Below are 14,576 nucleotides of genomic sequence, written 5' to 3'. Positions count from 1 at the left end.
GCAAAATGTGCCGAGGCTGCTCGGGAGAGGAGCGGGGGCTGCGCTGAGCCAGGTAGGAGCCGCCCAGCGGGGAAGGCTGGCTGGCGCCTGGGGAACCCACGGCCCGCGCCCTTGGTAGCCCAGCCGGGCTGGGATGGTCCGTTAGTTAGGGCGCCCCTAACTCGTCCTCCAAGCGCCTTACTTTCTCGGTTCCTGAGAAATTGACAGGTTACCGTGTCAGTGGATCTTTCCCAAGAAGGGGCAAGGCCGGCATTCCCATTTGACAGGTGGGAAAACAGTTGTCTCACGCCCAGGATTGCCCAGGAACACAGTCAAGGGTAGCTCGGGACCTGGATTCGGGTCCCCTCCAATCCTCTGCTCCTCCTGCTCCAGACTCAACGTGGGCTTCCCATCTCGCTGCCCCGGGTTACTCTGCCTGTTTCTCCGCTCTCCCAGGGGCTTGAAGCCAGCCTTCCTCATGGAGGGTGAGATGTGAGGACCCCCAACCCCCACGTCTAGCTGGCTGAAACTGCGCCATCACAGCCACATTCCTTTGGGTTAAGGTGTAATTCCCCCGTGGGATGCACATGTCTCCAGAAAGGGGTTTGCCCTTAGTGATTCACTATCCGCCGCTGTGAACCTCGCAGTAGCTCTCCCAGGACCCCAGTCTGCCAGTAAATCAGAGGGAGGCTGAGAGCCGGAGAGGGACCACCTCAGAACCTAGACCATGAGTGAGCTGCTGTGCTCCCGGTGCCTGTGTGCTCAGGGGTTCTGGTGTACCATGGAGGGAGATCTCAGCCCGGTGTAGGGGAAGCAGTACCTTAGGAGGCAGAGGGAATGATTCTGATCCTGATTCTGCTATTTATTGCCTGTGTGATTTGGGGGTAAGTCACCTCTCTGAGCCTCATTTTTCTCGTGGGCAAAATGGGGATACTTTTGTAGGGAGCCACTGGCTCGGCGTGTGCCAGAGAAGGCAGCACTCAGGACTTGTAGAACTGTGTAAGTCCTAGCTCCAAAACACCTAGAGGCTGAGTCACTTCACCTTTCTGAATCTCAGTTTTCTCCTCTGTAAAATGGAAATTACAGTAATTGCCTCGAAGGGGGCTGTGGAAATTAAATGAGATGACATAAATCAAGGGTTTAGAAGAGAGTCTAACATCCTTATATAGTAAGAGGTGGGCTTATGTTGGTTGAGAGCATTTCCCCCTCCCTCTCCCTTTCCTTCTCTCTCACATGCACACACACCCACATGCACAGGCACATGCACGGATATTTGGCTCTTCTCCAAGTCAGAGTCCTGCTGTCTCCCGCCTCCTCTTGCTTACTGTCACTTGTCAGAAGACCTGGGATCCCCCTCCTCAGCATGTGTCACCTGGGATGTCACCTATGCTCAGTCCTGTGTGTCTCTGTACTAACCTCAAAGGATGCTCAGGCTCCTCCACAGTCATTCTGCACGTGATCGTCACACTGGCTGGGATGGCGGCCCTACAGATGAGACACTGAGGCACGGGGGTGGGGTGCGTGTGAAGGGACTTGCCCCAGAGCAGGGCTAATGAGCAGTGTTGTTTGGATATGAGCATAGGTCTGAGGGATCCCAGCCCTCCCTAGTCAGAGAGCAGCCCTTAAAGGGAGCATACCGTGTCCTAGGCACTTCAGAGGGTACCCACAGCTTAGGGGTCCCTGCCTATCACGGTTCCATGTCTGCAGAAACTGCCCCTGCTGGATGTGCAGATGTTCACATAGGGGACTTGGCAGAGGAGGCACAGTAAGGGGCCCGCCGGGCATCTCTACCTTTAGACTCAAAAGTAAAGCCAGGCCTTCCTGTTGTCACCACTCAATCCACAACTGTTGAGTACATGCCCCCAAACTGTGCCACTTGTTTGTGAGATATTTAGTGAACACCTACTTAGTAAGGCCCCGTTCCCCCAGAATAGGAAATAAAATATCAGAAAATGGTAAATGTAAGGAAAAAAAAAACAAAGCATGTGAGGGACTGGGAGAAAAACATTCCAGGCAGAAGTAACAGGGCAAGGGCCAAGAGGCAGGGTTGGAGCTGCTCTGTTTGGAGAACTGGGAGAAAGCTAGAACTGGGAAGGGAAGGGAAGGGAAGGGAAGATTGTAAATGGAGCCACAGAGACATCGTGCAATGCCTGCACGTTTCCGGAGATGTTCAAAGTAGTCATTCATGATTGGGTGCATGAATTTGAAACCTCACTCTGGCTGTGATGTATCGGATGGATTCTAAGGGGCAGAATGGAAGCAAGGAAACTACTGGGTCAGCCCTTGCCGTGGTCAGGGCCAGGGATCATGGTGGCACCTGTCTGTGGCAGTGATAGAGGAGGGAGGTGTGTGGCTCTGGGGTCTTTTCTTCTAGGAGAGTAATCAGAGCCCACGGAGCTGGGGGAAGGAATTTGGTAGGAGAGGAGAGTCAAGGGGTATTGCCCTGCCAGTATTACCACGTCACTGAGACTCCTGGTGTCATTCTGTGTCACCCTGGCCTGGTGGGTACCATGAGATGGATCTCAGAAGACAGTGCACCCCCTCTGCTCTGGGGGAGCTTCCTACAAGGTGAGGGAAGGTAGCAAAGCACTGGGTGCTGGTGTGGGCTCAGAGTAGGAAACCAAAGAAGACTTCAGAGAACCAAGGAAGGCTTCTTGGAGGAGGTGATAACCAAGCTAACTAATATCAGCGGGATGTGGAGGTATTCAGCAGAAGAGGAGAGGAGAGGAGAGGAAGTGAAGGTTGAAACAGTGAAAAAATGCTCAGAGGCAAGGGTGACAGGACCCAGTTAGAATGGAGGCTACAAAAAAACCAAAAAAGAATGGAGGCTACAAAGCTGGCCAGAGGGCATGTTCCCCAAGGGCACGGGGGGGGGCTCAATTCTCATTTGATTCTGAGTATGCTAATGTGAAACAGGTGGTGACATCTGCTTGCTTTCTTTTTTTTTTCCTCATTGAGTTTATTGGTACATTTTAGGTATACAATACAGTTACATTCATTGCTGGGATCTTGTACCTTACATGACAGGTCTTGGTTCTCATTTTTTCCCCTTGTCCCTGCCCTCCCTTCACCCCTCTTTCCCTCCCCCTTCACAAACACTTCATTTCCATTTTTTCATTTTCTCATATTTTTTCTTTTCCCTTCTTTCCTTTCCCCTACCCCTCCCACTTTCCCTACACCTATAGCCCTTTTCTTCCTATTTCACATTGTCAACTAGATCATTAGGATCTTACGTACTATTATAGTTTATTCACAGCAGAGAAACTATTCGGTATATATACATGTGTGCCTTGTTTATTTCACTTAGGAGTATATCCTCAATATGTATCCATTTTGCTATGAATGAATCTAATTTCTCATTCTTTGTGGCTGAGTAGTATTCCATTTTATAGAAAAACCACATCTTCTTTATCCAGTTTCCAACTGATGAGCAAATGGGCTGTTTCCAAGTTTTAGCTATTACAAACTGTGCCGCTATAAACATAGGTGTGCATATATCTCTGTGATATGATTCTTCTAATTCTTTTGGAAAGATACCCAGCAGAGAGATGGCTGGGTCAAATGGAACCTCTTGTCCCAGCCCTTTGAGGTATCCCCATATTGATTTCCACAGTGGCTGCACCAGTCTGCACTCCCACCAACAATGGAGAAGGGTTCCTTTCTCTCGACAACCCAGCCGACATTTGTTACTGTTTGATTTCTTGATAGCAGTCATTCTTTGTGGGGTGAGGTGGAATCTCAGTGTTGTTTTCATCTGCGTCTCTTGAATGACCTTGCTTTCTTTTTTATGGGGTGAAGAATTGAGACAGGGTCTTGCTGTACAGTTCAGACTGGAGTGGAACTCACTAGGTAGCCCAAGCTGGCCTCCAAACACATTGATCCTCCTGCCTCAGCTTCCCAACTGCTGGGATTACAGACGCGAAGCACTGCACATGGTTAACATCTGTTTTTTTAAACAACAAAACAAAATTTCCCCTGAATATAAGCAACACGGCTGTGGGGCAGGGCCTGTTTGCCTCAGGGAGCCAGGGAAGAAAGTTGAAAGATAACCCTGGAGGGCCTTGCATGTTTCAGCAAGAAAGGACCTCAGGGCAGCTATCTTCATCTAGCTATCATCTAAAAATCTTTGCTAGTCACTTTTAGACAATAGCGAAAGGCACAGCCCTCAAAGGCCCTCAAATGCCTTTTCTCCTGAGCCTCCTTCAGAGTCACAGTTCAGCATTCGTTATTGAATAGTTCATCCCTCACTGTGGGAGACCTAAGGACCTTACAGCCTGGAATTTAAGGACATAGACTCCTGAGCCAGGCTTGCTGGACCTGCCACTTAGCTGGCTTTATAGTTAGCCTCTCTGAGACTTAGTTTCCCTTCTACTAAATGTAAAGGGGAAATGGTAATAAGGGAACCAAGAAGTCATTGAGTTATTGTCAGAATTAAGCGAATTCTCAGTTGTAAAGTATTGAGAAGAGTGTCTGGGCTCTAGAAGTGGCACCTGCAGAGAATATAACTCGTTTAATCCTCAACGAAACTTGCTATGGCCGTTATTAACCTCAGAAAAGGAAACAAGCTCGCAGAGGTGAAGGGACTTATACAAGGTGACACAGAAGGGAAGTAGAAGAGATAAGAGAGAGCAGTCAGATGTGGGTGACTGAGTCCAGTGTTCTTGGACGGCATTATATGTCCCTCGTTGTTAACACTTTCTGTCCATATTATAGTCACTTTTATGAACTGTTTTGCGAGTTCCTAGCGTGCAGCCAGACATGAGAAAACATTCAGTGAAGTTGTGACTGACTGATTGAGGGATTGATTGAATAAGATTGATGAGTTGATTTGTGGATCCCGGCACTTGGCTTAGGGCCATCCTCAGGGAGAGAGCCCTGGGATTCAGTCCTGCTGAGGGCTCTATGGTTCCCTCCACCTCCTCACTTGCTGCTCACAGAGCAAGTCCCAGTGCCCCTGTGCGACCAGTGGCCTAGTGAAAGTACGGGACTGGCAGCCTGCGCTGGGGGAAGTCCGAAGAACAGTGCTGGGGCAGGTCCCCTGGTGGGGCTTCCTGTCAAGGCCCTGAGCCCAGTCCTTGAACAATGGCAAGGGCTGGAGAATCAGAAAATCAAAAGAAAAAGGGCAAAATGAGGAGGATGGGAGTGGGGATTGAGGTGGAGGGCGGGATGGGTAGAGGGGGTGGAATGAAGAATTGTATTTGGGGCCTAAGGAGCTGAGAGGGGGGACCCACTGTAGTGTGGGTGGAAGTGGAGTCAGAAGCTCCCCTCCCACTACCCCCAGCCATGACCATGGCCCAGGGCAGTCCTCTCGTCCTCTGCCTCTGCACTTCTCCTGCAGGCTGTTTCCTAGCAGGTCTTGAAAATCCACACCTGACCGAGGCACCCACTGTTCTAAAATTCTTGCTTCCCCCAGGCAACGACCCAGCTTGGCCCGGCCTCCCAGGCCCTTTGTGCAGCTTCGTGTCCCACCTGCTCCCTCTCAGTATTCCAGCCCAGCCGTGATCTGGGGCTCTCGAAGGCAGGCAGACAATGTGGGAGAGGTGGGGCTGGCAGCAGGAAGGGGCCAGTGGTCTCACAGTGTTTCCCTCTACTCCCCAACTCTACACAGAGCCATGAGCCACCAGATCCTGCTGTTCCTGGCCGTGCTGACTCGAGGCCTGGCTACTTCCCAACACCGAGACAAGGTGCCCTGTAAGATGGTAAGATGCTCTGCCAAGGCAGGGAAAGGGCCATACCACACCATCCTTGCCCTGAAGTGTCCTACTGCCCTGGGCCCCAGAAGCTACAAGTTAGAGTCAAGAGCGGAAAGGGATTTACCTTACACTTAACAAGCAGTTAATAGAATGTTTAAATACCCTGTTTACCCAACAATGCTACCAAGTAAGCCTCAATATTCCCATTTTACAGAGGAGGAAAGTGAGGCTTAGAGAAGTAGATGACTTATACAAGATTATTTAGTTAGGAACAGTGAGCCCAGCATTGAGCTGTATCCCCCTAAGCTGTCCCTGCAGGAGAGTGGGCCCAGCTGAGGGATCTAGAATGTATAGGGAATGTGGAATGAGAGGCTCCTCTGGACTTGTCTCCCTGGGGACAAATCCTCTTCCCAAACTGGGCTCCTTGACTTGAACCTGCCCTCTAGAATGCATCTCACTCATTACTGGTAGGTCAGTGAAGCCTCCTCCAGGAAGCCTCCCTGAACCCTCCCAGGCTCACTCTGTCTGGCCACTTCCTCTCCAGGGCTCCTGCCATTCCCAAGCTCCCCACCACCGCAACACTGAGCACCCTGGGTGACTGGTGAGTGATCTGAGCTTGTCTTGCCTTCCAGACCAAGAATTTATGTAGGGCAGGGAGCAGATCTGATTCCACCTTGTTCCTTTTTCTTGCTGCAAGCCAGAGAAACTAGCTCTGAAGTTCCTGGGACCCTGTCAGGTACAGGGACAAGATATCATTTGGGGATGTCTGTAAGGCTGGGCAGCCATATGGGTCAAGGCTGGAGCCTGGGCTGGAGAAAAGACCAGCCCTCTAGCAGCCCCATTTGGACACAGAATAGGCAACTGCTGGGGGAAGCCAGAGTGCTGGCCAGTGACAGTCAGTGCTTCCCCTGGTCCTGTGATGTCTTCTGTGGCCACCACTCTTCTTTCTCCTTTGAATCTTTCAGAGATTCTGAGAACCCAGAATGATGGGCAGAGAAGGCCTCAGACATCATCAAATACCAACACACCTTGGGGAATGGAGGGAAGCTCTATGAAGTAGGGGCCTTGGTCAGTAGGCAGAGAGAAACAAGGGCAGCTTTGATTCCTGGGGAAATTAGATCATAGATAGGAAAGCACTCTGTGAAGTAGCACAAAAGATATTGCAGGCAGGAGTTGAGAGGGCATCTGCCACTGCCACTGCCACCAATCCACTCCAGGACAGAATCAGAGCAGGAACTGATAGAGTCAGGATTCTCACCCAACTGTCCTTATGCTGCCCGTTGCCAGATGCCTCTTCCTACCCTGGTATATGCCCCATGTCCAGATGATAAGTGGGCTTGGTGGCAAGTGCTGCCTAAGGATTGAGCTGGGTAGAGGCTGATGCTACAGAGAGAGCAGGGAGGAGCTCTAAAGCCCATCCAAGGCCCTGGGTCAGCCCCATCAATTACTCACTGCTGGGAGCTTGGGGCTGGGGGCTGGGTGCTGAAGGACAGCTGGAAATGGAGTTCTAGGAGCTGATGTGGCCTTCAGGCTCCCTCCTGCACTGAGCTGGAGAAGTGAGCATCCCAGAACAGCCCTGCCCATCAGCAGCCCTGGGGCCTCTCTAGAATGGGTCCTGGCACCTGAGCAGCTAGTAAATCTCAGACTCTGGACTGGGCCAGTTTTGTGCCCAGCCCACTGTCAGGCTGGTGCCTAGAGAACCTTTGCCAGTGTAGAGGGGATATGGGTGTGGGTTTGAAGGTGGGGCGACTTGTGAAGCACAGTACAGTGCCCTACCCCACTGCCCTGTAAATGGTGCCTGGTGTGATTTCCAGTGTCAGAGGAATCAGCCTGTGTGCCTGACTAGCTGAGGGCTCAGTAGGCAGAACGCAGCTTGCCATGATAGGAAAAGAAACTTGCCTGGAGTAGTTTTGAGCCTATGGGCTCTCTGACCTTGCACAACCTCGGTTTCCTTAGGGAGGACAAGGGGAAGGGGATAGGAGGATTGAATGAGGTGAGGGATCTGTGTACTCAGCATGGAACCCACTGCAGAGCTGGACTTCCTCTTTTTGTCATTTCTTCCTTAAGTCAGGATGGTCTGCGCAGCTGAGGCTGGTGATGAGGAGGCTTTGTCTTTGATGCCACTGAGCAGAGATTATGAGGGAGGAATGGGCAAAGACTGGCAAGGTGGCCAGGGTAGGTTTCTGATGTATATGGGGTCAGCTGTGGGCATATCCCTGGGACTCCTGAGGCTTCCGTGAAGCCAGTTTCCTGGGAATAACAAGGCTGCCATGGTGGACATGCAGCAGTAAGAGTCACACCTGAGTCTGGGCAGTTCCTCACCACACTGATACTCAGTTGGGGCTTTCAGGAGAAATTACACAGCTGGGCCCCGTGAGGAAGCCGCAGGCTTGTGTTTCATCCTTGCCATCTCAGCCTTGGGCTTCCTGTAACATCATGCACGTTGCTACCTTTTCAGGTATCAGTTCCCCAATCGGGGAATTGGATGAGCTGCACTCTTTTTGCTCTGACAGTCACTGAATCTAATCACATGACTCATCCCTCTTATTTCCCCTCAAAAAAGTGGTTGATTCCAAGCCTCCACCCTGTACACTAAACCTTAACACAACACAGATGTCTGTGACTCTCGTCACAGTGGTGAGTAGTGGTCAGGAGGTCATTTCATGTGGGCTAGATGGAAAGAAAAGGAGACAGGAGCCACAGCCTTCAGTCCCTTACTCAAGGTCCTGGACTCTATCCTGGGGGTAGATAAGCACAGTGGAGTTTTTGAGCAGTTGCCAGTTGGCTTTGCAGATGGGTGGGTCAGAAGGAGTAAAGGCGGGTAGAAAGGCCCCAGGCTTTGGTGATGGTTGGCTATGGAAGTCCGGCCTTTTGCTAACAAAGATAGGGGTTTCAGAGGCCTGGATACAGAAAAGGGAGACATACATTTACATGGAAGAATCCTGGCTCCAGAAGGTACCTTTTGTGGAAGGACAGGAGTGATGTCTTTAAGTAGTAAGAGACCTGGGTTCAAATCCCAGCTCCTTCTTCACCAGCTGGGTGATCCTGAAGCCACCCTTACCCTCTCTGAGCCTGGATCTCTGTAAATAGGGGAAGTTTTATTAGGTAGCCCTCATATACAGGATTGGCTGTTATGGGATCCGGTGAGATTGAGGGCCCAAGAGAGCTTGGCAAAATATAAAGTGCTGAGTGGGCGCTGGGTAAGGATGAGTTACTTTGGGGATAAGAAACCAGAGTGGTAATAGGACCTAATGGAGGTCACACAACAAAATCACAGTCTTGTTGCTGAAGAATGTTAAATGGGACCCTGACCATATTTTGCCCTGCTCCCTCTCCCTACTTTTACCTCCAGGGGCTGGTGCTGGACCAGGCTGTGGGGAGTGTGGCCACTTATGAGGTGGGGGTAGGTAATAGAAAGGAGGCCACATCTGGGTCTCTCATTACAGGGCCCATCACATGGAATGAGAGCCTGAGTGAGAAGTGAGGATAGGACGCCAAAACAAGAACTGATGACAGGAGTAGAGACTGTAGGTTCCCCTTTACAAAATTTTTTTCCCCAGTGTGGCTTCCAGTCTAATCCTGGAAGTTTTACCATCGGGGCCATAGAAGGGTCTCAGGATGGGGAACCAGGCCCTGCTGCTCAGTGACTCTGGGTCACCCTGATTGACACATGGCTTAGTTTCCTGTGAAATGAGATGGTAGTCAAACAGGGTTTTTCCTAGTTTGTCCTCATATCTGCCTATTATTTCTCTATCTGGCTACCCATCCGACCTTCACTGAGTCCTTCCTTTCTATCCAGCGCTGAACTGGATGCTAAGGACAAGGCTAGGGAGCAGGATGGATCATCAGATGTTAGGCTTGGTGGAGGAGAGTCTAGCATTCTGGGAGTCCCTGGAAGCACCCACCCAAGCCTGGAGGGGGGCTAATTGTCCTTCTGGAGTAGCCTGTCAGCTGTACCCCTACTACACCCATTAATGCCCATTGTTCTTTCTACCCTCCCCAGGTGGGCAAGGAGGCCTTTTGCCAGGGTCTCAGCCTATTCCAGGTCCCTTCAGGGCTCCCATTGGACATCGAGGCCCTCGACCTATCTGGAAACCAGCTGAGAAATGTCCTGGTCTCACCCTTGGGCTTTTACATTGCCCTGCGTTATCTGGACCTGAGCACCAATGAGATCAGCTTTCTGCAGCCAGGAGTTTTCCAGGCCCTGCCCCACCTGGAACACCTTAATCTAGCTCAAAACCGCCTGGCAGTGGGCACTGCGCTGAGTGCCGGAGGTCTGGGTCCCCTGCCACACCTGATCTCCCTGGACCTGTCTGGAAACAGCCTGTACAGTGGCCTGGTGGAGCAACTGCTGGGCGAAGCCCCCAGACTGCGTACACTCTCACTGGCGGAGAACAGCCTGACACGCCTGAGCCGTCAGACCTTCTGGGGCCTTCCTGCGCTGGAGCAGCTGGATCTGCACAGCAACGTGCTGATGGACATTGAAGATGGTGCTTTTGAGGCCCTGCCCCACCTGGTCCAGCTCAATCTCTCCCGTAATTCCCTCACCTGTATCTCTGACTTCAGCCTCCAGCAGCTGCAGGTGCTTGACCTGAGCTGTAACAGTATTGAGGCCTTTCAGACAGCCCCAGAGCCTCAGGCTAAGTACCAACTTGCCTGGCTAGACCTGCGGGAAAATAAATTGCTCCATTTCCCTGACCTAGCCGCTCTCCCAAGACTCATCTACCTGAACATGTCCAACAACCTCATCCGGTTCCCCACAGGGCTTCTGCAAGGCAGTGATGCCCTCCATGCGCCTTCTGAGGGCTGGTCATCCTTGCCCTTCTTCAGCCCCAGCTGGAATGCCAGCACCCATGCCCTCTCCCAGCTCTTGAACCTGGATTTGAGTGACAACGAAATTGAGCACATTCCAGACACCTTTCTTGAGCCTTTGATCTCCCTTCGCTTTCTGAACCTCAGCGGGAACTGCCTGCGGGCCTTTGGGGCCCGGCCCATAGGCTCTCTGCCCTGCCTGGTGCTCCTGGACTTAAGCCACAATGTGCTGGAGGCACTAGAGCTGGGGACCAGAGCTCTAGGGTCCCTACGAACACTGCTCCTACAGGACAATACTCTGCGGGACTTGCCACCATACACCTTTGCCAACCTGGCCAGCCTTCAGAGGCTCAACCTGCAGGGAAACCGAGTCATCCCCTGCGGGGGGCCAGCAGAGCCCAGCCTCCCAGGCTGTGTGGCTTTCTCTGGCATCCCTACCCTCCGTGTTCTAAACATGGCGGGTAACCAAATGGAGACGCTCAGGGCAGGGGCCTTCCTCCACACTGCGCTCACTGAGCTGGACCTCTCTGCCAACCCTGGTCTCAAGGTGGCCACAGGAGCTCTGGCAGGCCTGGAGGCCTCCTTGGAGGTCCTTGAGCTGCAGGGCAATGGGCTGACTGTTCTGCAGGTGGACCTGCCCTGCTTTAGCTGCCTCAAGAGGCTCAATCTTGCTGAAAATCACCTCAGCCACCTACCTGCCTGGACACAGGCTGTATCACTGGAGGTGCTGGACCTGCGGAACAACAGCTTCAGCCTCCTACCAGGCAGCGCCATGGGTGGCCTGGAGACCAGCCTTCGGCGCCTCTACCTGCAAGGAAATCCGCTCAGCTGCTGCGGCAATGGCTGGCTGGCTGCTCAGTTGCACCAGGGCCGTGTGGATGTGGATGCCACCCAGGACCTGATCTGCCGCTTCGGCTCCCAGGCTGAGGTCTTATTGAGCCATGTACGTCCTGAGGACTGTGAGGAAGGGGGGCTCAAGAATATCAACCTCATCATCATCCTCACCTTCACACTAGCCTTGGCTGCCATCCTCACTACGCTGGCTGCCTATTGCTGCATCCGCCGGCAGAAGTTTAACCAACAGTACAAAGCCTAAGGAAGCCAGGAGATCCTTCCAGGTCTGTGCAGAAACTGGAGCCACAGAGGAATGGGAACTGGCCACAGAGTGAGCCAGAGTCCCAGAACTCTGGCCTCTAAATCCCAGGCCAGGGCTCCTTTGTCTGCATTTTGCTGCATCAGTAGGTGGCCCACTTCCCGGGCTGCACATCTAGTCCAGCTGTGGAAGCCGGAAGTTGAGTAAGCTCAGGGGCCCCAAATCAACAGAGCTTCACAGAGCATCTGTCCCCTTGCTGGGGACACTACCAAATGAAATGCATGCCTGTCCTCGGGTAGGGGAGGTTGTCGCAGTGCCGGGCAGTGACCACAGTGTGATGGGGTTGAGATAGAAAAGCCTGGGGTGCCACTGCTTTGTAGCCCCACAGATAAGGTGTGGAGAGTCCTGCTCTGGCTGTGCCAGGAAAAGGCAGGACCAAGCCCAAGAGGATTTGTCTGAAACATTTTCAAGCAGACTGTTTTGTCACATCTTCTCATAATGACTTTCAGCCTCTCTGGAAAATGGAGAGCTTGTGACCAGAAGAGAGAGCCAGAATGTCACGAGTGTGTCTTGGATCCGGTGCTGTTTGGCAGGCCACAGTAGCTCCAGCAGGACCTGGTTAAGAGGTGATCACCCTGGGTTCCCATCCAGTGGTGGACCATTCTGCTTCCTGCTGTGGACAGGACCTTTCCCTCCCTGGCACTCTCATGTTGCACACACCGACCCCAGTACTGCCTGAACCCCACTTCCTGCCCAGGCTCCTCTCTCCATCCAGCCCCACCCCAGCTACTGAGCCATGGGCTACAACCATAGGTATCTAGTTCTAGTTTGAACTCAGCTTAGCAGCTGCAGATGCAAATCCAAGCCTCTGTGTGACAAATCTTGGACCTTGGCATTTTACCCCTATTTTGTAAAGAAGGAACACAGAGCTCCAGAAGTCTCCTTCCAGGGTCCCACAGCTAAAATGCCATAGCTGAGATTCAGACCCACATCCTCCTGTCTCCAGGTCTGAGTTTGCTGCTGACTGGGGCCACAAGCTGTTAAGTAGACAAGAAGTGGCCTCATTTCACCTGGCCAGGGCCCGAGCTTCCTGGGCCATGCACACCCACTTTCTCCTCTCCAGGCAATTGCAGGCCCTCTACCCTTCCTCAGCCTCAGTTTCTCTCATTCTTTCCTTTGTGGACTGGTGTGTGTCCTCCTTTTTCTCTTTACCTCCTGCATTCTCTCATTCTATCTCCCTCCACTGAGCAGTCTGGAGTTTGAGATCATTAAGTCCAACCTCCCCTTTGCACAAATAGGGAAACTGAGGCTTAGGAAAGAATAGGAACCGCTTACAGCTGCTCAACTCAATGGCAGAGCCGGTGGAGGTAAAAATAGATTTCGACCTCAATGGGATGAGATTGAGTGTAGGCCTTCTCTCAACTGCCATGTGGCAAGGCAATGCTGCTCCAGACTTTCATTTTGTTCCTCATGATGCCGGGATTTTTTGACTCCTAGGAAAATAGGTAGAAAGACCCACTCAGATAAATCCTTCTCACTCATACCATAGGGTCATGAGCCTTGTGGGAAGAAAGGAAACTCTGGACCTGGCAAAGACCCCCTGTTATTGTGCTCAGCCTCTTGCCCATGCTTGGCCCATGGGCATTTGGTAAAGTGCAAAAAAAATGAAAATGCAGTTTTCTCTACCCCACTTTACAGATGAGAAAAACTGAGACCCTGAGAGGATTAAGGGCTCACAGAGCTGATGGTCAGAGGCAGGGCAAGAACTCTCCCCTGGACCCTGATGGTATGAAGGCATCCAGGTGGCTCAGTCCTGGCTGATCACAGGTGCTACTGTATACAACAGTCTTCCTCAGGCCCCGAGCCAAAGTGCTGACCCCTGTGCTTGATCTATGAAAACACTACACCATGCTGCTGTCACCTCGCAGGTCTTGGAACCAGCTCTTTGTATAACCCACATGAATGTATTAAAGTCTAATTTTGGAGAAACAGTGTGTCCACCAGCCTCTTCCTTGTCAGGAGTTGGCTTGAACCCTGACTTCTACCACTTCCTGTAGGGTCTTTCATCCTCATGACGAGTGTCTGAAGGACACTGAGGCTCAAGGCCATCAGCACCTTGAACCTTTGAGTCTCAGCCTCCATCATGGCCATGCACAGCCCTGCTTCCCTCCCCAACACTGAGGGACTGGTGACTTCTCTTCATTACCTGCCTTCTGCCACTACACATATGTCTCCTCCCTTTCTCTGTGGTCACTCCGCTCTGCCCCTTCTCAGGGGGCTGAAGTCCTGCCCATCTTAAAAATAACAAAAAGACCCTTGTGCCCTTCCTCGTCCTGTTCTTCACAGGTAAACTTCCCTACCCCTCCCAAGCTGCCCTTGCTAAGGTCTCCACCGTCTCCTTTTCCAAGCTCAGGGGGCTTTTCAGACCTCATCTCTTTGACCCTTGAGCAGCAGGGCTCCTTGCCTGTGACCTCCCTGATATCTGTGACCTCACCTATGAAGCTGTCTCCTCCCTCCCAGGCCATCGTTTTCTGACCTCTCCACGTGCTCATCTTTCTGGAGCCATTTCTAAATCATGACCTCTAGGACTTGGTCCTAGCTGTAGCCACCCCATTGCTCCAACTACAAGGCCCATTTGTGTCTCCACCCTCACCTATGGTGGAGATCCAACCCTGTACTGGAAGACTAAAGGTCTCCAGGGAACCTGGAGAATTCAAGAAGCATTTAGGTTGCAGATCCAGATTGAACTTGGAAAAAGATTACTGGTTCCAGGATGGGAGCTGGCGAGTGAGAGTGTGTGGGCTGGCACCTTGGAAAGGGTCAGGAGTTGCCTCAGGGTGGAGGAAGATTGGGACAGTGTGAGCACTGGGTGGCAGAGGCAAGGGCCTGTCAGGATCTGGAGGCCAGAGTGATCCTCTTGGTTCTCCTGGCTCCCACTCTGCATCTCATCCCAGGAGCTCATCCTTAGGCGCCCCAATCCCCCTTCTCAGCAGGCTGAC

At 52.1% G+C, this 14,576-nt stretch overlaps 1 protein-coding gene across 1 annotated transcript; it reads left to right on the top strand.

The window, feature by feature from the left end:
• Lrrc32 (leucine rich repeat containing 32) lies at nucleotides 1–14,201 on the top strand. The gene is made up of 3 exons (XM_010613817.3): nucleotides 1–52; nucleotides 5,588–5,678; nucleotides 9,676–14,201. Exons 2-3 carry the CDS (start codon nucleotides 5,592–5,594, stop codon nucleotides 11,578–11,580), a joined length of 1,992 nt encoding a protein of 663 aa, XP_010612119.1. The 5' UTR covers nucleotides 1–52; nucleotides 5,588–5,591; the 3' UTR covers nucleotides 11,581–14,201.
• The last annotated feature ends 375 nt before the right edge of the window (nucleotides 14,202–14,576 follow it).

This window comes from Fukomys damarensis, unplaced genomic scaffold, assembly GCF_012274545.1.
Source record: "Fukomys damarensis isolate Sample0158 unplaced genomic scaffold, DMR_v1.0_HiC HiC_scaffold_16, whole genome shotgun sequence".
NCBI lineage: Eukaryota > Metazoa > Chordata > Mammalia > Rodentia > Bathyergidae > Fukomys > Fukomys damarensis.
The sequence above is the reverse complement of the archived record's forward strand: the minus strand, read 5'-3'. Positions and strand labels throughout refer to the sequence as shown.